At 44.5% G+C, this 25,005-nt stretch overlaps 1 protein-coding gene across 1 annotated transcript in view; it reads right to left on the bottom strand.

The window, feature by feature from the left end:
- LOC126094806 (fructose-1,6-bisphosphatase 1) overlaps positions 1-25,005 on the bottom strand; it is a 91,594-nt gene that overhangs the window by 30,512 nt on the left and 36,077 nt on the right. The window contains exon 2 of the mRNA XM_049909376.1: positions 4,166-4,310. Within this exon, the coding sequence (XP_049765333.1) occupies positions 4,166-4,310 (145 nt within the window). The remainder of the gene's footprint in view (positions 1-4,165; positions 4,311-25,005) is intronic.

The raw sequence follows: 25,005 nt of genomic DNA, 5'->3' as shown, positions 1-25,005 counted from the left end.
ACTTACTGGCATTTAACTTTGAAAAGACTCACTATATGCAATTCAGAACCTGTAAGAGGTTTCCACCCAGCATCTGCATAAAGTACGAAGAAGAGCAGGTCTTGGCACAAACAAACATAAATGATGCTTATAATATATTTGCTTCCACTTTTATGACATACTTTGAAATGTGTTTCCCAAAAAAGCTTTTGAGTTATAGATCATCTGGATCCAAAGGGACCTGGATTACACTCGGAATTAAAAAGTCAAGTGAAACCATGAAATTACTAAGTTTAAAGTTAAAAACATGTCATGATCAGCAGTTTGTTGAGTATGTGAGGACATACAAAAAGACTTACCGCAAAGTAATAGCAAAAGCAAAATTATTAAGTAATGATAGATTAAAAAGGCAGGCTAGTAACAAGTCCAGAATGATGTGGAAAATGGTAAAAAAAGTAACTGGAGGTCAAACTAAAGAACAGGAAATCAATCTTAAAAATAATGAAAATATTCCCATAGAAAAAGATGCCATGGCAAACTATGTAAACAATTATTTTATAAATATTCCCCTTACTTTAAATAGTAAATTTAAGCAACAACCAACAGTGACGACTCCAATGGTAAATACCAGCATGATGGCAATCCCAACAGATGAGCATGAAGTTCTAAAAGTCATTAAATGCATGAAATCCAAAATGTCCTCTGGGTTGGATGATGTACCTGTATCAATAATTAAGAAAATTGCTCCATGTGTTGTCAAACCTATAGTGCACATAGTAAACTTGTCCCTTAGTGAAGGGATATTTCTGGATAAACTTAAAATCTCTAAAGTGATACCTCTATACAAAAATGGTGACAGACATAAAATAGAAAATTACCAACCTATATCTCTCCTCCCAGCCTTCTCCAAAATACTTGAGGAATTAATGAAAATCAGGGTTACAAAATATCTAGAAAAACATAAACTAATAAATAACAGTCAACATGGCTTTCGAGCAGGGCACAGTACAGAAACAGCCATATTTGACTACACAACAGAAATAGTAAGAAATTTGGAGTCAAATAAAAAGGTTGTCAGAATTAATCTAGATTTATCCAAAGCCTTCGATACTGTGAACCATGTAATATTACTAGAGAAACTTGAAGCAATAGGCATCAGGGGTACTGTTAAAAAATGGTTTGAATCTTATCTGCAAAACAGGTCACAAGTTGTTGAGCTGAGGTCATCCAACAATCTTCACAATTTTAAACTCATATCTGAACCGAAACAAATTGAAATAGGTGTTCCACAGGGCAGCATTCTGGGCCCATTGTTATTTCTAATTTATATCAATGATATACAAGCTCCAGACAGCTCAGCCAAAATTCTACTATTTGCAGGTGACACGAGTATAATAATTAGTGATATAAAAGAATCATTGTGTACTACAGCAGAAAAAATGCTCTCATACATACAGTCATGGTTTTATTCAAATAAGCTGACATTAAACACAAAGAAAACAAACTTTATACAGTATGGAAGCAAGTGTCAAGGGGAAAATATGTGCCTTATGCTGGATAGCAAACAAATAGAAAAAGTGTGCACCACAAAGTTTCTGGGAATGTGAATTGACCAAGATTTAAACTGGAATGAACACAGTGTATATCTTACTCAGAAACTTAGCTCAGCATGTTTCGCCTTAAGAATAATATCCAAGGTATGTAGAAAAGAATGTATTAGAGCAGTGTACTTTAGTTATTTCCAATCAGTTGCAAGCTATGGCATAAGTTTGTGGGGAAAAACCAGGTCAAGACTAAATGACATTTTTATTATGCAAAAAAGAGCTATTCGTATCATGACATGCAGCCCACCACAAACTCACTGTAGACCCTTATTCAAACAACTAAAGATACTTACAATACCATCAAAATATATTTTTAAATGCCTGGAAATGATCAGTAAAAGTAACTGCGATCTCCAAACCAACTCAAGCTACCATGATCACGATACAAGGCATTGTAAAGACTTCCACATTCCCTATGTAGCAAAAACTATAAGTCAGAAACATGTTAGCCATTTAGGAATAAAGCTTTTAAATGCACTTCCATCTCAAATTAAAGAATTGAAAGGCAAAAATAATTTCAAGTATGAAGTAAAAAATTACTTGATGGAAAAATGTTACTACAGTGTAAATGAATACCTGTCTCAGAGTGTGGATTGAAAGCTGTACTTACTTTTTTTAAAAATTCAAACTAATTTAATTATGTTTTCAACTTCGTAATTATGGTACTTAGGAAAAATCTGTTAAATACCTGTAATACGTTTTGTGTATAAGGCATAGTTCATGATCTATAATTGTTTATCATGAGCACGTACTTTTGTTTTTGGGTAATAAGTTCTTGTACACTACTTATGTACTATGTGTATGTAATTTGTTTGCTGTTTCTATATGTTTGTCAGTTTATTATGTGTATGTGTTTTTATGTGTTACGTGTAATCAAATGACAAATCCTATATCACATGTGTGATCTATTGGATGCTAAACAAAAAAAATAAAATAAATAAAAGAAGTGGCTGACAGTCTTAAATTCCTGGGATTACAACTTGATAATAAATTCAGTTGGGAGGAGCACACCACAGAATTGCAGAAACGCCTTAACATGTCTGTATTTGCAATTCGAGTGTTAGCAGACATAGGCGACATAAAAGTGAAAAAGCTTGCATACTTTGCCTACTTTCATTCCATAATGTCATATGGTATAATATTTTGGGGTAACTCTTCAAGTCAAACAAAAGTTTTCAGAGTTCATATGGTGCAAATGGCTCTGAGCACTATGGGACTTAACTGCTGTGGTCATCAGTCCCCTAGAACTTAGGACTACTGAAACCTAACTAACCTAAGGACATCACACACATCCATGCCCAAGGCAGGATTCAAACCTGTGACCACAGCAGTTGCGCAGTTCCAAACTGTAGCACCTAGAACCGCTTGGCCACTCCGGCTGGCTGTTTTCAGAGTCCAAAAGCGTGTAATACGTATTATTTGTGGAGTAAATTCACGGAAGAGTTGTAGAAACCTCTTCAAAGAACTGGTTATACTAACTACTGCCTGTCAGTATATTTACTCCTTAATGAAATTTGTCCTAAATAATATACCACTTTTTCCAACAAACAGCTCAGTTCATACATACAATACCAGGAACAAAAATGACCTGCACAAGGACGTAAAAGCACTTACTTTAGTTCAAAAAGGGGTCCACTACTCAGGAACACTCATCTTCAATAATTTGCCAGCAAACATAAAAAATTTAGTTACAAATAAAGATCAGTTTAAAAGGAGCCTGAAAGACTTACTAGTGGACAACTCCTTCTACTCCATTGACGAATTTTTTAATAGAAACAAATGATGTATTGTATATAGTCATACTATTAGTATTGTTATTTCAGCTTAAAAAAAAGGAAAAAAAAAGAAAAAAGGAAAGAAAGGTGACATGTTCCACATCCATGAGGATTTCCTCAACACGAATCTATGGAACAAAAAACTAATCTAATCTAATCTCATGTAGTTTGCTATTAGCACCGAAGGTAGAATTCAAGGTCCCATTGACACTGAGCTGGATCACTAGCTCAGTTTAAGAAGGATGGAGGAGATAATGTCCATGACCTTTATTATATGAGCGTCCTGTCATTCAACTGAAATGAATTAGGAAAAGCAAATTAGCTGGGGTGGGAATTTACAAACCTCCTGACTGGAATCATACCATGATGTCTTTACCATGGTTCTACTTAGTACACTTTCTTAATGTTAGATCACAAAAAGTCTGAGAGGTAAAAATTTCTGACAACTGTGTTATTTCATCCTCTGTTTGTGGGAGTAACTTTGATTTAATTGTGTTGTTAGCTTAGCTTTTTACAATATTTAAAACCACCAGGTTGTTGTTTTCCAGCAGCAGGTCCAGTTTACACAACTTCTGTCTAGTTCAAATAACATCTCTAGACGGTGTGTATTCCTTTTGTTTACGCTCATATCAGTATTTCTATCACAAAATGTGGAATCCACCAATTATATTGGGCTTTATGTATCAACTAGCAAGTTACAGGTCAGGAAGCAGACAATGGAAGGGGCAGATCGACTCTTATTTTAGTTACAAGTTAACACAGGATCACTGTTCAGTTTTATAAAACTGACATGTTAGAAATACTTACCTCAATTACATTTTCATTTTCCTCACTTACAAGCAGACATGTTGTGAATGAGGATCTTAACATATTAATAAACAGCTCATTGGATAACACATCAAGTTTCTTGACATCTTCACCCTGGACATTTGTTGTTCCAGCTATACCATACCTACGAACAGAAATAAGGAATTAAAAGCTATAAGAAAGGAGACAGAACATTTGGTATTGAGCATGAGAAGAGTATCAGTTTAGCTAAGATGATCCATTCATTACAAACTCAGATTCTGAATATATAGTAAAGGAAACAGATAGTTGATACCTCTAACCACAAAAGTAGTAAAGAAAATTGCTTCCCAGAAAACGGTGAATGTGGCCCTAAACACTGATCCATGTGTCTGGAAGCAATAATAAGAAAACTTTTGGTAAACATTTAGAGCACAGCTGTCATTGTTTCTTTCTTAATCCTCTTGGAGTGGTAGGGATAATGTTTATCATTCAGCTCCAAGGTCATAAATTTATTGTCACTGACTTCGGTATGGCTCCATCCAGTGAATTAGCTACACCAGTTTACACATTTCACTAGTAAGAGCCTTCATATTTCATTTTCCATTAAGAACTGTGTGCACAAAAAGAGCCCTCATTAAAAAAAGATGAGACATAGCTTTCTCTGTGTAATTTGAAGGAATAATACTGGCTTTTACAATACAGTGGAGATGCTGCGTCACAGATAGGCACAACAAAAAGACTCTCACAATTAAAGTTTTTGGTCATTAAGGCCTTCATCAACAATATACAACACACACACACACACACACACACACACACACACACACACACACACACACACACACACACACGACTGCAGTCTCAGGTAACTGAAACTGATAAGTGTGGTTTCCATTGCCTGAGACTGCAGTTGTGTGTATGAGTTGCGTTTGTGTGAGTGTGAGTGTGTGTGTGTGTGTGTGTGTGTGTGTTACGCATAATGTGACTGCTTAGAAGCAGTCTCCTTGATCAATGTGGTGATGTATACACGCCTGGGTCCCCTGGAGCTGTCTCCCACTTTTCGGTGATTGGTCTCATACACTGATGGTTCTATTGCTCTCCGTGGACAGTTCTCAGTCCTGGCCACCTATAAACACGTTCCACAGCTCCTGACGCTACTGATGGTTGATCATCCCTTGGCTTCAAACATTTCTGGACTCGATGCTTTCACACTGTTTGGCTTTCCGATTTCTGACGGAGTTATGGCCGTTTCCACTGCCATCCCATTCCAGGAGCTCAATGATCTGTGCTCAGTCCATGGCTTTTTGTTTCAGACTGACTTAGGGTGTGCTTTGGACTTCTAGGCGCACATTGCTCTCCGGCCCTACGCTCAGCCACAGTTCTTCTGGGCTCGACCCATTCTGGTGGCCTTGTGTCCAGCAGTCAATCAAGCACTCGATCGACTGCAGGCTGCTGGTGTCATCGAGCTCATGAAAGCGAGTACTTGGATGACCCTGTTAGTGGTGATCAGGAAACCAAATGGCTCCCTTCACCTATGTGGGGATTTTGGTGTTACAAACAATACACAGTCCCTGGTTGAAACTTGTCCTATTTCTTGGCAGGAAGACCTTCTCACCAAACTTGTGCATGGCAAGTACTTCTCTAAGATCGACCTGGTGGAGGCTTACCACCAATTGCCCTTAGATGAGGAATCCCAGAACATTATTGTCATCAACATGCCTTTTGGTTTATATAAATACAGGTGCCTTCCATGGGGTATTTCCTCAATGCTGGCCATTTTCCAGAGGTACCTGGAGCAGCACACACAGCCCATCCCAGCTTGTGTCAATTATCTTGATGACATCGGTCACCAGCCGTACACACCATGAACATTTTCAAAACCTTAGTACCTTATTTCATGCCCTGCTGGCCCCAGGCTTATGCTATCAGCTGGATAAGTGTAGTTTCTTTCAATCGGAAGTCAAATACCTGGGGCACTGGCTCAGTAAAGACAGCATTAGTCCATCAGATCACAATGTCGTGGGCATTGACTCCCTTCCCTGCCCCAAGGATTTACCTAACCTCCAGGTTTTTTTGGGCAAGATTAACTACTACTTAAAGTTTTTACCCCAAGCTGATGATGCTGAACAACCACTCAATCGCTTGCGTCGCAAAGGGGTGCCTTTCAACTGGACTGCTGCCTGTGATTAAGATTTTCTCTGCTTGAAAACTACGCTCAAACCTGCCTCTTGCCTGACTCCCTTCTCTTCTGACCTCCCCTCGGTTGTGGTGGCTGATGCATCAGCCTGTGGTATTGGGGCAGTCCTGGCTCTTAGGAATGAGGATGGCTGAGAACAGCCCATTGCATACGCATCGAAGACTGTCCCCAGCACGGAGGAACTATACTCAGATTGAGAAAGAGGCTCGAGGCTCTGGCAATTGTGTTTGTCATTCAGAAGTTTCACATCTACCTCTCTGGCAAGAAGTTTACTCTCCTTATCGATCACAAGCCTCTGGTTACCCTATTCAGCCCCCACACACACCTCCCAGGGCTCAATATCTCCAGTGCTGGGCACTGTTCTTATGCAATTACACTTATGTTATCTGATATAAGCCCACCTCTCAATACTTCAATGCACATGCCTTGTCACATCTCCCCTCTGGCCACGATCCTGAGCTCGACCAGCAGGAAGTCCTCTGCTTTCACATTTTTATGGCTTGCCAAGATACACTGAATGGATTTCCCATCACAGCTGCACACGTCGCTTCTGCGACATGCTGGGATCCCATTCTGTGTCAGGTTCTCCGCTGTGTGATCTGTGGTTGGCCCACCTATCTGACTCGCCAGTTGAGAACTGAATTCAGCCACTGGCAGCACCTCTCACACACACACACACACACACACACTTTCAGTTGTGGTAGGTGTCCTGTTGGCTGAAGAGGCTGATGCCCATCGGGCAATCATCCCACCCAATTTGCACAACTACGTCCTATACTTGCCACACTGTGGACACTGGGGGATGTCCTGTATGAAGGTATCGGTTCGCCGGCATTTGTATTGGCCCAGCACCAAATGTGACATCGAATGCTTGGTCCGTGGGTGCATGGTGTGTGCATGTGACCAGGCCAGCCCTTTGCAATCATTTGCACCCTGGCCTGTGCCTCGCCAGCTCTGGGTCCGCATACTGGCCCGTGCCTCACCAGCTCTGGGACCGCATACATCTCAGTTCTGCGGGCCCATTCTTGGGATCAGTGTGGTTACTCATTGTGCATGCATACTGCAGATACCCGTATGTGGTGTGCATGGCATCCACCATGACTGATGACACACTCATGGCCTTGGCTAGGTTCTCGACATTAAAGGCCTGCCTCATACCCTGGTCTCCAATAATGGCCCCCAATTCATGGCAGCCCCCTCCCATGCATACTGTGAGGCCAACAGTACCAAACACATCTGCATCCCTGCATTCCATCTGTCCTCCAATGGCACAGCAGATCGACTGGTCAGGATGTTTAAACAACAGCTGATAAAAGTGGTCGAATCCTCTGCCATAATGCTTGCCATCACCTTATTCCTGAGCACTTATTGCACCACGCTGATTGATGGTCATAGTCTAGCCAAATCCCATCATGGGCGGCAGCCACAGGTCCTGCTCCATCTGCAGATGCCGTCGCATCCTGAGCTCTGCTTCCGACCCTTTCAGTGCTACACCCTGCTCATATGGTGGCACGGCTGCTGGGACTCCCGCCACAGTAGTTGCAACCCACAGGAAGTGTGTGACATCGGTACAAACACAGAAGGGGCTCAAGTGCCGCCACGATTACCAACTCCGGCCTCATACCCCTTCGTGGCACCTCAAGTCCTCCAACCCCTGCTTTCTTCTGAGGTGCACGTGGCCCTCGAATCGGCCCCACTGCCAATGGCTGCTGGTTCCCCTCAGGCATGCCAGCACTCTTTCTCACATCCACAAGGATTTGAGGCACCATGTGATGCCCTGTTCTCCAGTGACATATTGATGGATTCCACGGACTGCCCTCCCAACCCACTGCTGGCGATTGGCGACACAGGGTCTCTCTCTGTTCTCTCCTTCCCCTCCCCCCCCCCCCCCCAACACCACCACCATGGCACCATAGGGGGCATTTATGTCCCTACACACAGGTTTTGAGGGGAGGGATCTGATGTCAGAAGGCGCAGAACTTGAACGCGCGTCGGAGGCAGAGGGTATGGATCTGGATATCCACTAGGGGTCCATGGGCTCTGGAGCGTGCCTGTGCCAGCAGCCTCACTGTGCGAGTGTGCCACTCTCCATACCATGTGAAGTCTGTGACCAATCGCATTTCCCATGGTCATGTATTTAGGCCGCACGGTGCTACCCCGGCAGTCTGGTAATTGCCGTAGTTCACGTGTGCCTCTTGGCTATACCGCATTCCATTTCTGTGTGTTGAGATACATGCTGTTGGTGTTTGGAGTGTTCCTGTGTTCTGTTGTCTCACCATGTTTATCACCTCAGGTCTTGCTTGCTTGCCTCATGTTGTGTCCTGGTCGGTTGTAGCATCTGTCATTCCATATTTGTTCATCTGTCCTGTCTGTTCATTGTTAGTGATACCTCCACCTGACGGCTTTGCATCTCGCTTCTCTGCCGTGCACTGCTCGTCAATCACTCATGGCTATAACAGACTCTGGAATGAAGATTGCTCTTCTTTGATGCAGTGAGCTTTGGAAAACACTGGGATCTCATTTTTATTTTCAAATGCTGCACTATATTTTCATGTGATCGTGCATGAATAAAGAGTGTTTGATTGTAAATGTTGGTTATTTCTATCCAGGGACTCATCAGCATCAATAGAAAAACCCCTCTGTGTTGCTTCTGTTGTTAATAATCATCATACAAGAAAGAGGGTGAGACTTGATGGTTAATATGTAGACTAGCATTCTCAAATAATACCAAGAGCTCTACTTGCAGTCTGATTAAAATTACTTGCTAGTTGACACTTCACTCCTTGGTACTTAGTTCCTCCAATCAGAATCTTCAGTATAATGCACAAACTGTCCATCATTGCCTTTGCACTACAATGAAGCATCATCAGTTCTCTTCGAGTTTTTGAGCACTGTGGTTTTTTTTTTTTTTTTTTGGTTGGGTTTAAGGGCGCTCAACTGCTGAGGTCATTAGCGCCCAGTCACTGTTGTTTGAGCACATGGAATCTGGTAAAACTCAAGGGGATGGAGGGGACACCAGAAGGACCCGACAAAGATGCAGACAAAATAAGTAAAAAGATTAAATGTCCTTGGACAAGCCAGTTAAAGTTATAAAACGCAGAATACGAGCAGCTGCTCGAGCGTCATCAGCTAAAACATCCGGTAAAGTAGATGGCAGGGACAGGACAACACGAAATTGACTAAAACGGGGACACGACAATAAAACATGGCGCACTGTTAATGCCTGACCACAAGGGCACTGCGGGGCTGGGTCACCGGAGAGCAGGTAGCGGTGGCTAAACCGGCAATGCCCAATCCGCAACCTGGTCAGAAGGACCTCCTCGCGCCGAGATGGTCGGGAGGATGTTGTCCAAGCAGTTGGTAGCGGTTTTACTGCCCGGAGCTTGTTTCCTTGGAGGGATGACCAAGCATCCCACCACAACGACACAAGCCTCTTACAGACATCCCCACGAACGTCGGATGACGGGACACAATGGGAGGCTGGCCGAGGCAGGAGGACTGCAGCCCTGGCTGCAGCATCCGCAGCCTCATTCCCAGGCACTCCCACATGTCCGGGAACCCACAGAAAGCTGACAGAACCACCATTATCAGCCAAAGAATGGAGGGACTGCTGTATCCGTTGTATCAAGGGATGGACCGGATAGGGAGCTCCAAGGCTCTGAAGAGCACTGAGTGAGTCAGAGCACAGTACATATGATGAATGGTGGTGGCGGCGGGCATACTGAACGGCCTGATGGAGAGCAAAAAGCTCGGCCGTAAAGCTGGAACACTGGTCGAGGAGCCTGTATTTAAATGTGGCGGCCCCGACGACAAAGGCACAGCCGACACCATCATCAGTTTTGGAGCCATCGGTGTAAATAAAGGTGTGACCGGCAAGTCGAGCACGAAGTTCGGCAAACCGTGAGCAATACATTGCAGCCGGAGTACCATCCTTCGGGAGTGAGCTGAGGTCGAGATAAATATGAACCGGAGCCTGGAGCCAAGGTGGTGTCGGGCTCTCACCCTCTCTGAAGGTGGTAGGGAGGGCAAAATCCAATTGTCGAAGCAGGCGACGGAAGCGGACTCCGGGGGGCAGCAGGGCAGACACATACAACCCGTACTGACGGTCGAGAGAATCGGCGAAGAAGGACTTGTAAGGGGGGTGGTCGGGCATAGACGACAGCCGGCAGGCATACCGACACAGCAGTACGTCGCGCCGGTAGGTCAACGGTAACTCGGCAGCTTCAGCATAAAGACTCTCGACAGGACTAGTGTAGAAGGCTCCGGTCGCAAGACGTAACCCCCGATGGTGGATGGAGTTGAGCCGGCGTAAGAGGGACGGCCGAGCGGACGAGTAGACGAAGCTCCCATAATCCAGCTTCGATCGGACTATGGACCGATACAAGCGAAGCAGGACAGTGCGATCCGCTCCCCAAGATGAACCGCTAAGAACTCTGAGGACATTAAGGGAACGTGTACAACGGGCCGCCAAATAAGAGACGTGTGGAGACCAACACAGTTTCCTGTCCAACGTGAGCCCTAGAAACTTAGTTGTGTCCACGAATCGGAGAACAACGGGACCGAGATGTAAGGATGGCGGAAGGAATGCTTTATATCGCCAAAAGTTGATACAAACCGTCTTTTCTTCAGAGAACCGGAAGCCATTTGCCACGCTCCATGAGTAGAGGCTGTCTAGACAACGCTGAAGGCAGCGCTCCAGGAGGCATGTTCTCTGGGCACTGCAGTAGATCGCGAAGTCATCGACAAAGAGAGAGCCTGAGACATTAGGTGGAATGCAATCCATAATGGGATTGATCGCGATGGCAAAAAGGGCTACGCTCAAGACGGAGCCCTGAGGCACTCCGTTCTCCTGGAGGAAGACGTCGGACAATACGGAGCCCACACGTACCCTAAACTTTCGTTCCGTTAAAAAGGAATCAATAAAAAGGGGCAGGCGACCGCGTAGGCCCCACCTGTGCATAGTGCGGAGGATACCTCCTCTCCAACAGGTGTCATAAGCCTTCTCCAAGTCGAAGAACACGGCTACCGTTTGGCGCCTTCGCAAAAAGTTGTTCATGATGAATGTCGACAAGGTCACGAGGTGGTCAACAGCGGAGCGGCGGCGACGAAAGCCACATTGGACATTAGTAAGGAGCCGTCGAGATTCAAGAATCCAGACTAACCGAGCATTAACCATGCGCTCCATCACCTTACAGACACAGCTTGTAAGAGAAATGGGGCGGTAACTAGAAGGAAGGTGTCTATCCTTCCCGGGTTTGGGTATAGGAACAACAACGGCGTCACGCCAACGCATGGGGACTTTACCTTCGGTCCAGACGCGATTGTAGGTACGGAGAAGGAAGCTTTTGCCCGCCGGAGAAAGGTGTGCCAGCATCTGAACGTGAATGGCATCCGGCCCCGGAGCAGAGGACCGGGACAGTGCAAGCGCACGTTCGAGTTCCCGCATAGTAAAGGGGGCATTATAGGTTTCCAGATTCAGCGAGTGGAAGGAAGGTCGCCGAGCCTCTTCTGCCTCTTTCCTGGGAAGGAAGGCAGGATGGTAATGGGCGGAGCTTGAAACCTCCTCGAAAAAGCGGCCAAAGGCGTTGGCGACAGCCACCGGATCAACAAGGACCGCATTACCTGAGGTCAGGCCAGGTACCGAGGAGTGGGCCTTAATGCCCGACAGCCGGCGCAGGCTACCCCAAACGACGGAAGAAGGAGTAAAACTGTTAAAGGAGCCGGTGAAAGAGGCCCAACAAGCTTTTTTGCTGTCTTTGATGACTCTACGGCATTGCGCTCGGAGTCGTTTGTATTCAATACAATTCGCCAACGTAGGATGGCGGCGAAAGGTGCGTAAAGCACGTCGTCGAGCACGGATAGCGTCCCTACAAGCCTCGTTCCACCAGGGGACGAAAACGCGACGTGAAGAAGTAGTACGGGGAATGGAACGTTCGGCAGCATGGATGATAACAGCCGAGAGGTATTCGACCTGACTGTCACAACTGGGAAAATCGTGGTCCGGAAAGGTTGCCAGGGATGAGTAAAGTCCCCAGTCAGCTTTCAGTATGTTCCAGCTCGAAGGACGTGGGGATGGGGTGTGGTGCAGGAGACGAACGACACAGGGGAAGTGGTCGCTCGAATAGGTGTCAGAAAGGACATACCACTCGAACCGACGGGCAAGAGTGGTAGAACATATTGAGAGGTCCAAGTGGGAGAAGGTATGAGTGGAGTCCGAGAGGAAAGTCGGGGCGCCGGTATTGAGGCAGACAAGATTGAGATGGTTGAAGACATCTGCCAAGAGTGAGCCTCTTGGACAGGATGCAGGAGAGCCCCAAAGGGGATGATGGGCATTGAAGTCGCCAAACAATAAAAACGGCGGGGGAAGCTGAACGATCAGGTGCATCATGTCAGCCCGACTAACGGCAGACGACGGTGGAGTGTAGATGGTACAAACTGAAAAAGTAAAAGCAGAAAGAGTAATGCGGACAGCTATTGCTTGGAGTGGGGTGGTCAATGGGATGGGATGGTAATAGACGTCGTCCCGAATGAGCAACATGACCCCACCATGAGCTGGGACACCGTCCACAGGGGTAAGGTCATACCGCTCCGAGGTATAGTGGGTAAAGGCAATACGGTCAGTCGGGCGCAACTTGGTTTCCTGGAGTCCAAGGACGAGCGGACAGTGCAGGCGGAGGAGCAGTTGTAATTCCTCCCGATGAGATCGAATACCTCTTATGTTCCAATGAAACAACGCCATCGCTAGTCAAAAAGTTGTGGGAACGAGACGGGGGAAGAGCTGGTCACCTCGACGGCCGCGGAGGGCCAGGTTGCGAGGGAACAACGCTACAACCGACGGGAGGCGGATCCGGTTCCATCGACTGGTCGCCAGCTGCGGCCGCTGTCCCTGGTTGTGTAGGAGGGGCAGCATCATTTGCCGACAAAAGGCCAGCTGAGCGCCTGGCAGCAGAGCGTCCCGGCGAAACTGAGGACGGCCGGGAGCGGCGACTCACGGATGGAGCGTCAGTCGAAACGCGCCGGGGTGGAGAGGGGGATAAAGATTTCTTCTTGGAGGCCTTCTTGGAAGGCCGAGGAGGCACAGGGACGGTGGGCTGGACCCGAAGAAGGTCCTCACGCGCGGGGTCCGTTTTGGAACGCCGGACCTCGGAAGCCGGGGTCCGGAACGTTTCCCCGATGGACGCCTGAGAAGAGGATCGCTTCTCAGGTGGCGTGTGGGGGGAAGGAGGAGGAAGGATGGCCCCTGGGGCAGAGGGGGTGGGGGCCACGGGGGAGGAGGATTTGGAAGGGAGGGATTTGGGAGGCGGAGGCAGAGCCCCCTGATGGGCGGAGGAGGCGGAGGGGGGATAGGAGAGGGGTGAGGATACCGCGGAAGGAGTGGACACAACTGAGGCAAATGAAGTGGTCAATGGCACGGGATGGAGGCGGTCGTACTTCTTCCTGGCCTCAGAATAAGACAGCCGATCCAAAGTTTTGATTTCTTGTATCTTCTTCTCCTTCTGATATGCGGGGCAGTCTGAGGATCTAGGCGAGTGGACGCCAGGACAATTAACGCACCGAGGTGGTGGGGTGCATGTATGTTCCTCACGAAGAGGACGGCCACAATCGCCACAGAGGGGCTCAGCCTCACACCGTGACGACATGTGCCCAAAGCGCAAACACCGAAAACAGCGCATAGGAGGCGGAACGTAGGGTCGCACGTCACACCGGTAGCACATTACCTTTACCTTCTCTGGGAGAACGTCCCCCTCGAAGGCGAGGATAAAGGCCCCAGTGTCGATGCGACGGTCTTTGGGGCCGCGCTGGACTCGCCGGACGAAATGCACGCCTCGGCGCTCCAGGTTGGCCCTGAGCTCCTCATCAGATTGTAGCAGGAGGTCACGATGAAAAATAACCCCCTGCGTCCTATTGAGTGCCAGATGTGGGACAATGGAGACTGGGATGTCCCCTAGGCGGTCGCACGCCTGGAGCGCCGCCGACTGTGTGGCGGACGTGGTCTTGATAAGTACGGACCCTGAACGCATCTTGCTGAGAGCCTCGATTTCCCCGAAGATGTCCTCAATGTGCTGAACAAAGAACATGGGCTTGGAGGTGGCGAATGTCCCCCCATCGGTCCGAGAACAGACTAAATAGCGGGGGAAGTACTTCGCTCCAAGCCGGCGGGCCTGTCCCTCCTCCCATGGAGTGGCCAAGGGGGAAGGGGCAGGAGAACCAGAACCAGAAACGGTACTTTTTCTTTTAAAAGACTCGGCCGCAGAGCGACCCGATACATGGTGACGTTTCATCTGCGAAACGTCCGCCCCGATACCACCCACTCCGACCAGGGGCTCTCCCCACGGGCGCCACCCAGCCGCAGCAAGGGCCACCTGGCAGGATGACCATTGCCGGGAGTCCTGATGCCCCAAGGAGACGGGCATCTACTCCTTGGCCGACGTGGGGAGGGTGCAGCTCAGGTATCGGCAGTACGATCCCTGTGTTGTCAGGGGGCTACAACCTAGAGGGTACATGACGACCCCACCACAACGGGCTGGCTACCGTGCTGGATTTCTGGTGCCATGGAAAGTCCATCATGATCGCTGGTGCAGATGGAGACGCACTATGGGCGTAACTGGGACAACCCAAAAGGCGTTTAGGCCCAATTTGAGCAATAGTGGGTATGGTTACAACGCCGGTGCAATGCTGAGTGCCAAGGTCTGAGTGCACTTAGGACCAGTGGTACACCACGTAAGGTGTCCTTCCCCAAAAGGCTCGTACTTCTGTAGAAATTTAGAAAAATGGAGGTCAAACCCCAAGGGGGACCATCACATGGAAGGCCGAAACGGTTGAACTCCTTTTAGTCGCCTCGTACGACAGGCAGGAATACCTCGGGCCTATTCTTACCCCGGACCCGCAGGGGGGAGAGCACTGTGGTGTACACATGTAATCTCTTATCCAGGATTGCTGGCAGTCAATTTAACCTGTTTAATTAAAGTCACAAGTTATCTCATATTTTAAAAGTTAGTGGAAATGTAAAAATCTCCAGCCTCCTCTTCCAACTTAGCAAGAACCCTTAAAACATTTAAACTTATGTGTTATTGTTCCATGGTATCAACTGCCTGCTGAACAACCGACAGCATTCATTTCAACATTTCTCTCTTGGCACCAAGTATTTTGTTGTATTTGTTGCCACTACAGATAACCCAAAGTGTTTGTATGTTCAGTGTGCTCAACAATGAAGAGTAGGTTTTCAGTCTTGCATTGGTGTTTACATAGTACATTAGAAAATGGAAAACAACAGTGAGTTTGAAGTTGAATTTAGTGGCTCAAACAGTGGTAAAGAGTGTAATATTACATCACTGATTACCAAAAGTGACGACAGTTTACTATGTGATTGACTGGGACATACTCATCACAGATATGCTGCGCCACCAGCAGATCCAAGATTTCCACTCACAGGAAAACTTGCAATTCTTCTACAAAACAACTGTGTAGATGATGTCATGCAGTACACTGACCATTTATTTGATGATGATTTGATGGACATCATCATCACAGAGACAAACAGGTATTCTAAAGAGAAACATATTTCTCATGGATATCGTTCATGGAAAGAAACTACCAGTAATGAAACACAGGTGTTTAATGTCGAGTTACTTCAAAACATCTGGGAGAAAGCCAGAATGTCGAGTGTACCAGGAAAAAACTTCTAATGCTGTCTATATCACTATTCTTACACAAAATACTTTTTATTATTACACCAAGTTACTGCCGTTCCAGCATAATATCAAAAGTTTTTATAGTTCAGTCCATGAATGATGGCAGTTTGTGCAGCTCAAGATATATATATGGGGACTGCATTACTGCTGGCTCCAGTAATTATTTTGGTAAGTACATACACATGCTCTGCACGTGAAGAATGTGTGTATACCACAAATTATGTCTCTCTCTTTGTTGTGCAAAATTTGTGCTTACCACCACCATCAGCTGGACAACTCACACCAAATGGAATAAAAATTCGCTAAATAATGCTATGATCACATTTAATGCTCACAATGGTTAAGGCATTTGTAACAGTGCACTGACAACAGTAAAGAACACTCTTTGGGTGTAGGAGAATGCATAAAGTAGATGCGCAGAACAAGTCTAAACACAATCCCCATCTTTCATGACTACAACTATAGTATTCTGATAGATTTTAGGTTTTTCCTGTTTTTATAATAAAAAAAGAAGTGCCTTTTCTGACAGTTTTACTTACAATCCTGTAAACCATCTACAACCAGAAATCAACAGGACCAGTGTTGGAACATTTCATCAAGATCGTTGATGAATGTTTGATGTCATCCAAAGGCAGATTAGATTTGGTACAGTATCAATCATTAAGTAGAGCAAGGTTCAGGAGCAAGATGTTCATGCTTTGTGAGACAAAGTGGCTAAGTGGAGCATCATGATATGAGGGTTGAATGAAAAGTAATGCCTCCACCTTCATTAATTGTGTTTGGATGGGAATGTTTCAACAAATCAAACACAGAAACGGTACATGAGTAAAGGTACCAAGTTCACTAAAGTGTACAAAAATTGCCTCATTCAACTCAGATTGTAATGACTGAAGTTTATGGAGCCACTTCCTATCAGTGGATAGCTACTACAATTTTCCTATGTGATCTACTTGTTTCTCACAGGACTGATGTGTAAAGAAATGTGAGGTCACCTCAAAGGGAAATACCTCCACCACTTCATAATACACATATCAAAAAAAGTTTTGCATCACCATAGTTCCCAGAACTCCTGAAGATAGACGTTGACTGTCGATATTGTATCACAGACACAGTCCCTTTGAATGTTCACAGATGTCACTAAACCAGCCCAAAGATGTAAGCAACCATGCACGAGCAGTGCCTATTAGATGGAGGAGGTCCGACAGCCGATCAGTTCCAGTCATTCCACCAGGAAAGAGGTACACGGCTCGTGTTGTCTGTAGTTCATGCATGCCTAGATAGTGAATACCGTGGTTTGATCATGTCCGCATTGTTACTTTGCATCACCGTAGTTCCCAGAACTCCTGAAGATAGACATTGACTGTGATATTGTATCACAGACACAGTCCCTTTGACTGTTCACAGATGTCACTAAACCAGCCCAAAGATGTAAGCAACCATGCACGAGCAGTGCCTATTAGATGGAGGAGGTCTGACAGCCGATCAGTTCCAGTCATTCCACCAGGAAAGAGGTACACGGCTCATGTTGTTTGTAGTTCACCCACGCCTAGATGGTCAATACCACGGTTTGATCATGTCTGCATTGTCACTTTGTGCCAGGAAGGGCTCTCAACAAGAGAAGTGTCCAGGTGTTTTGGTGTGAACCAAAGCGATATTGTTCGGACATGGAGGAGATATAGATAGACAGGAACTGTTGATGACATGCATCATGCATGCCAAAGGGCTACTACTGCAGTGGATGACCACTACCTATGCATTATAGCTCAGAGGAACCCTAACAGCAACGCCACCATGTTGAATAATGCTTTTTGTGCAGCCACAGGACATCATGTTACAACTCAAACTGTGTGCAATAGGCTACATGATGCGCAACTTCACTCCCGATGTCCATGGCGAGGTCAATCTATGCAACCATGACACCATGCAGCGCAGTACAGATGGGCCCAACAACATGCCAAGAGATCGCTCAGGATTAGCATCATGTTCTCTTCACTGATGAGTGTCGCATATGCCTTCAACCAAACAATCATCAGAGACATGTTTGGAGGTAACCTGGTCACGCTGAATGCCTTAGACACACTGTCCAACAAGTGCAGCAAGGTGGAGGTTCGCTGATGTTTTTAGCTGGCATTATGTGGGGCCCATGTATGCCACTGGTGGTTATAGAAGGTGCGGTAATGGCTGTACAATATGTGAATGCTATCCTCCGACTGATAGTAGAACCATATCGGCAGCATATTGGCGAGGCATTCATCTTCATGAACGACAATTCACACCCCCATTGTGCACATCTTGTGAATGACTTCCTTCAGAAGAATGAAATCGCTTGACTAGAGTGATCAGCATGTTCCCCAGACATGAAACCTATCGAACATGAATGGAATAGATTGAAAAGGGATATTTATTGACGATGTGACCCATCAAACCACTCTGAGGGATCTATGCTGAATTGTCATTGAGGAGTGGGACAATCTGGACATACAGTGTCTTGATGAACTTGTGGATAGTATGCCATGACGAATATAGGCATGCATCAATACTAGAGGACGTGCTACTGGGTATTAGAGGTATAGCAATCTGGACCACCACCTCTGAAGGTCTCGCTGTATGATGGTACATATGCGATTTGTGGTTTTTATGAGCAATAAAAAGGGTGGAAATGATGTTTAAGTTGATCTCTATTCCAATTTTCTGTACACATTCTGAAACTCTCAGAACTGAGGTGATGCAAAACTTTTTTGGTGTATGTAGAAGGCTGCCCTTCAGAGAGGGAGAGTACGGTAACAGCAATTCCAGAATGAATATTTAACTCTGCAGCAGAGTGTGAGCTCCTGGCAGATTAAAATTGAGGACCTGGTCTCAGAAACTCACCTTTTACATGCAAATCATGACAGACTAAAATTAGTAGAGATTCATGTATCTGCTGAAACAATGATGCACAAAGCATACAACAACTACGCTGTCATACCTTAGCAAAAGGTCTTGCTGAGATCCCAAGAAAATTCTGTTCCTATATGAAATCGCTGAGTGGGTCTAAGACTTCTATCCTGTCACTTATTGACACTCTGGTGTGGTGACAGAAGATGGCAAAACAAAAGAAAAAAGTTTTAAATTTTGAGTTTAAGAAATTGTTCCTGCAGAAGAATCTCCCATATCAAGGGCATAGTAATAGGCATTTCTGGCATAGTCAAACAACTGAAAGAGTTGAAAACAAATAAATTACCAGGTCTGGATGGAATATCGATTCAGTTTATGGCACTTGAATTTATCACAAATCTCTCACTCAGTGCAAAGTCTCAACCGGCCAAAAAAAATTGTAAGTGACTACTGTGTATAAAAAGGCTAAAAGTATGGATCCTCAAAATTACAGACCAATATCCTTAACATTGGTTTTCTGCAGAATTTTTGAACATATTTTCAGTTTGAATATAATAAATTTCCTTGAGAGGGAAAAGCTTCTGTCGACAAATCAGCCCAGTTTTAGGAAGCATTGCTCATACAATACTCGGTTTCCCCTTTTCTCACAAGCTATCTTGTGAACTATGGAGGAAGGGCAAGAGGTAGATTCCATTTCCTAGATTTCCAAAAAGCATTTGACACTGTGCCCCACTGTAGACTGTTAATGAAGGTATGAGCATATGGAACAAGTTCCCAGATATGTGAGTGGCTTTAAGACTTCCTAAGAAACGGAACCCTGTATATTATCCTCTATGATGATATTCATCAGAGACAAGGAAGGGTGCCCCAAGGAAGTGTGGTAGGACTGCTGTTATTTTCTGTATACATAAATGATCTAGCAGACAGTGTGAGCAGCAATTTGCAACTGTCTGCTGATGATGCTGTGATGTATGGAGAGTGACGAAGTTGAGTGACTGTAGTGGGATACAAGATGACTTAGACAAAATGTATAGTTTGTATGATTAAGGGTAGCCACCACTAAATGTAAAAAAACATGTAAGGTAATGCAGATAAGTATGAAAAACAAACCTATAATGTTTGAATTCGGCTTTAGTAGTGTACTGCTTGACAGAATTACATTGATTAAATATCTAGGTATAATGTTGCAAAGCAATATGAAATTGCATGAGAATACAAGGATTATAGTTGGGAAGGTGAATAGTTGACTTCAGTTTATTGGGAAAATTTTTAGGAAAGTGTGGTTCATCTGTAAATGAGACCACATATAGGACACTTGTATGACCCATTCTTGAGTATTGGTTGAGTGTTTAGCATCTGCATAAGGTGTGATTGAAACAATTCAGAGGAAGGCTGCTAGATTTGTTATCAGTAGGTTTGAACAACATGCAAGTATTACAGAGATGCTTTGGGAACTCAAATGAGAATTCCTAGAGGGAAGGTGCTGCATTGTTTTCAAGGTACAGTATTGAGAAAATTTAGATAACCAGCATTGAAGCTACTGCAGAATGAGTCTATTGCCACCATTGTACATTTCACATAATGACGATGAAGATAAGATAAGAGAAATTAGGGCTCATACAGAGGCATACAGATGGACATTTCCCCCTTGCACTGTTTGCGAGTGGAACAGGATAGGAAATGACCAGTAGTGGTACAGGTTACATTCTACCACGCACCGCGCTATGGCTGGCGGATTATGTATGCAGATCGAGACACAGAAATGTTCTTGCCAACTGAGCTAGCCAAACACATCTCTCACAACCTTACTTCCACCTTACATCTTGCCTATTTTTCAAACTTCAGCAGCAGCAAAAACTAAGGGTCTGTGTTCGAATCCTCATACTGCAAAGTTTTAATCAGCCAAGAAGTTTCATAACAGCCATTCTATGTATAGAATAATGTAAGTACAATATGGAGAGTTGTCAAAGTTAACACCATATGATAACACAGTGGATGGAGGCGATAAAGCAGACCAGCATTTAGTAAAACAATGCAGCAGCTCAGAAAAGTGGGAGAAGTACCTCAAACACAGTACTTTTACAACTTTTAAAACTTGCTCTAAGAAATGTGTTTATGCTCTGCAACGAAGAAGGTGTTGATAAGAATCCACTTGAGGTCTAAATTGCTACTATCAAGAAGATAATTTCAAAACATCACAAAGACGAGCTTGCCTCAAAACAAGCTGGTCATCCATCTTCAAACAAGACTTAAACACTGGTCATTTTGGAACACTGCAGGCAGTGCAGAATTGGTTCCAGGCAGTCATGTGGCCCCTCTCCACCACTGACGTAAGTCACAGTAATGAAGCGGTGCGTATGTACCAGTCAGTTGTATGGAATCAGCACAGTAAGATGGGTTGCCGTGACTGAATGGCAGAAAGTAACTATTGCATTGGGAATGTCTGTCACTAAATATGCATGACGGTGCCCGATTTGTCAGTGTATCAACACGGTTTGCCCAACCTATCTACAAGGAATAGTGTACTGCTCCTAGCCATGTAATATGGCATGACAACAGTGACCATAAAAAGATCCTAACCAAGAGGGACCAGATGTGAGTGTCACATCTTTGTCAATGACAATTGGTTTCAGACCTGGAAATGCTGTTGTCAGTGAAGCAGATACATTTAAACCAGTTTCCAGGTGAACAGTGTGAAGGGGACTGCATGTAATGGACATGTTAATCTGAACCACAAAAATTTGAGTGCACCCATGGTTGTGATGTGTTGAACTTACAGTGTACATAGTGTTAGATTTCAGACAGGTGGTGGTTTTGGCACTGTTGTTCATAGCATCACTTAAGCTCCCTCATTTGGGTTACCATGAACATGATCCATGATTATTATTTTTTTTTTCAACACTCTGCATGACTAAGTATATCACTTTCCTCTATAGTGTCATCAGAGGTATGATGTCTAGCAAGACGTTAACAGTCATGTAGGGCTGCACACATTCATTCCTGATTCACACAAACATTGCTGATTTGACTGTGATTCTGATGGTGCTATTAAGCCACGAACATTTTTCTAGAAGAACACACGCACATGTGAGGGAGAGCAAGAGAGGGCATTTACATTTTTCTAGAATCTGGGTACAGCATTTTCCTTCACAATAGAATTCCGTCAGATTTGTAGCAATTATTGTCTGCAACTGCCTTAAACTGTAGATTTAACATTGTAGACTGTGACAAGAAATTCTTCAGGTTTAGCAACCACCATATAACTTTGGTTTTCTTAACTGCCACTCTATTCATGAGAAATTATGCCAATTCCTTGCCATGATTGCAGTTTCAGTTTCGCCACTGATTTGCAAATGAGATGGACACAGACTTTTAAAGAATTGTGCCAAAACAAAATATTCAGTCTTTTTTGGCCAGTTCCTGATTCGGGTCTGTAGAAAGGAGCTGGTGTAACACCCTGGCACATGGAGGCACATGGATTCCATCATTGATTCCCCAACACATAAACATGACAGCAGTGTATGTGAAAGTCATGTGCCCCCCACCTCCCCCTCCCCCCCCCCCCCCACACACACACAAGGGTACTACTTTAGTACACTTGGAAGAACACAGCAATGCTATATTGTCAGTGTCTGTACCTGTACTTAATTCCAAACACACCAGACAAAAATGGAAAATATCGCTTTTACACTAAAAGAGAGGAGGAAAACGGGAAATTTAAAGAAAGAAAAAAAGACAAAATCTGCTCTTCAGGATTGGGGTCTTCTCAAAATCCATGGGTACAGCACTGTGCCACATGAAATCACAGAGGTTGCATTCCAGTTGGCATGGTGGACAATAACATGAAAGTGGAGAGAGATGAGCATTAACTAGGTGCAGTCCCAGGCTGCTAAAAGTTAATTCTACTAGCAGTTTGAGGATGGTTTCAGAGGTACACTTTACCTAACTGATTCAAAATTATGTAGCTTTTAAAACACATTCTGTTTAACTTCAGTTATGCCAGTTGACACTAAAAAATAGAACTCATCAGAAGTAAGGCAACAACACAACTGAAGTGAATAGATGTGAAGTTTTATAAGCAAATAAAGTGTTATATGAGGCCTGCCTAAAAAGTATCTGACCTTTGGCCAGAAAAAAATATTTCGAATACCTGATGGGGTTGGGACCCTAATCCCCTTCAAAGTAGGCCTCTTGTGCTTGCACACACTTAGCCCACAGATCCTTCCACTGCTGGAAACACCTCTGGAAGTCATCTTTTGGAATGGTGTTCAGCTCCGTCATCGTGTTTCGCATTATCTCTTCTCTACTCTCAAAATGGGATCCTTTCAATAGTGTCTTCAATATTGGAAACAACCAGAAATTGCAAGAAACCATGTCTGGAGAGTAGGGAGGTTGGCAAATGACTGTAATTCCATGTTTGGCCAAGAAATTTTAGATCAAGTGGGATGAATGTGTGGTGGCATTGTCGTGATTCAGTTGCCAGTTTTTCGTTGTCCACATGTCTGGACTTTTGTGCTGAACTGCATCACGGAGTCACTGGAGAACATCTTAATAGTACTCCTTTGTCACTGTTGTCCTTCCGGTGCATATTTGTGATGCACAATTCCACAGACATCAAAGAATACAGTCAGCATCACCTTGATTTTGCTTCACACTTGCTACAATTGTCTTTTTGTGTCTGGGTCGTACCCGTACACCCATGACTCATATCCAGTTATCACGGTGTTCAGGAATCCAGGATTAGTGTTGGTGGTGTCCAGAAGGTCCTGTGCAACGTCAAAACAGAGATCCTTTTGTTCTGGCGACAACAACTTGGGCACGAATTTCGCAGCCACTCGGTGCATGTCCAAATCATCAAGCAAAATTGCGTATGCAGAATCTTTACTCACCCCAACCTCTAGGGCAATCTCCTGCACAGTCAAACAATGATCTGCCATCACCAAATTTTGTACCGTCTCAACAACAGCTGCACTTCAAGCAGTTTGGGGACTGCCAGAATGCTGGTCACTCTCTGCTGATGTGTGGCCATTTTTGAATTGTTTGAACCACCCCTTAATTTGTGTTACACCCATTGCATCTTCTCCAAACACCCGCTGAATCTTACAGATTGTTTTGCTTTGAGAATCACCAAGCTTTTGACAAAATTTGATGCAGTATCTTTGCTCAACACGTTCAGTCATCTTCAGAGAATCAATAATCCGACGAACACGTCATGTAGCACCTCACTCAGTGACCGACAGGCAGCGACTGACGTGCTGGAAGGCAGGGACAAAATTCACGTATGTGCATAAAGGTCTCTTCCATTACTGTATACAGTGACACTGTGCTATCATCTCTATTTTGCATGGGAAAATAAAAGGTCAGATACTTTTTGACAGACTTCATAGATGTTATCAAGCTGAATAATCCTTCAGAGATATTAGTGTTTCATATTGGTTGGTGTCCAGTGGGGTTTTCTCTATCACTCTGACTTATTTTCTAGTTCATACTCTTAGTTTCCCATTTTAACCTAACATTACAGGAGTATGAATAACTATTTTTGTAAATTTTTGCTAGATTTATTTCATAAGTCATTGGATACCCTGGATTTAATCACATGAGGATTTGATAAGAGATCACTGTACTAAGAAAATGATGTCTATATTCCTATTAATAATGTACAAATATATACCTTGCTTATACTATTGAAATATATTTATTGTTGTGTTACCAAAATACAAATCTTAAAATACTATGTAGTTAACCATGTAGTTAAGTTTTGTGTATGTATTGTTACTTTTAGTTCCTTGGGTATGATATGTTTTCACTCTCACTGAATAAGTTACATCAAAATTGGCAAGTTTTGAATTTTGCCCCTGTTTGGAAAGATTTCTGTGGATGCCCATTCACCAGGGTAATGATTATCAGATGATGCTGGAATTTGATGAGTGAAACCAGTAATAGTGAATCAAATTTTGCTTGGCCTGTGGCTGTTTCATCTGCATACTGTGTAATATAGTTACAGTGTCCCCAGCAAGTGATATCTACATTTGCTAACCCAAGTATTACGTTTTGTGAGTGACACGGAACATTAATTGTATGGCAAAGGAGTG

The sequence above is a fragment of the Schistocerca cancellata genome, chromosome 8 (genome assembly GCF_023864275.1).
Source record: "Schistocerca cancellata isolate TAMUIC-IGC-003103 chromosome 8, iqSchCanc2.1, whole genome shotgun sequence".
NCBI classification, from domain to species: domain Eukaryota; kingdom Metazoa; phylum Arthropoda; class Insecta; order Orthoptera; family Acrididae; genus Schistocerca; species Schistocerca cancellata.
Note: the sequence above shows the minus strand (reverse complement) of the source record. Positions and strands in the feature narration are given on the sequence as shown.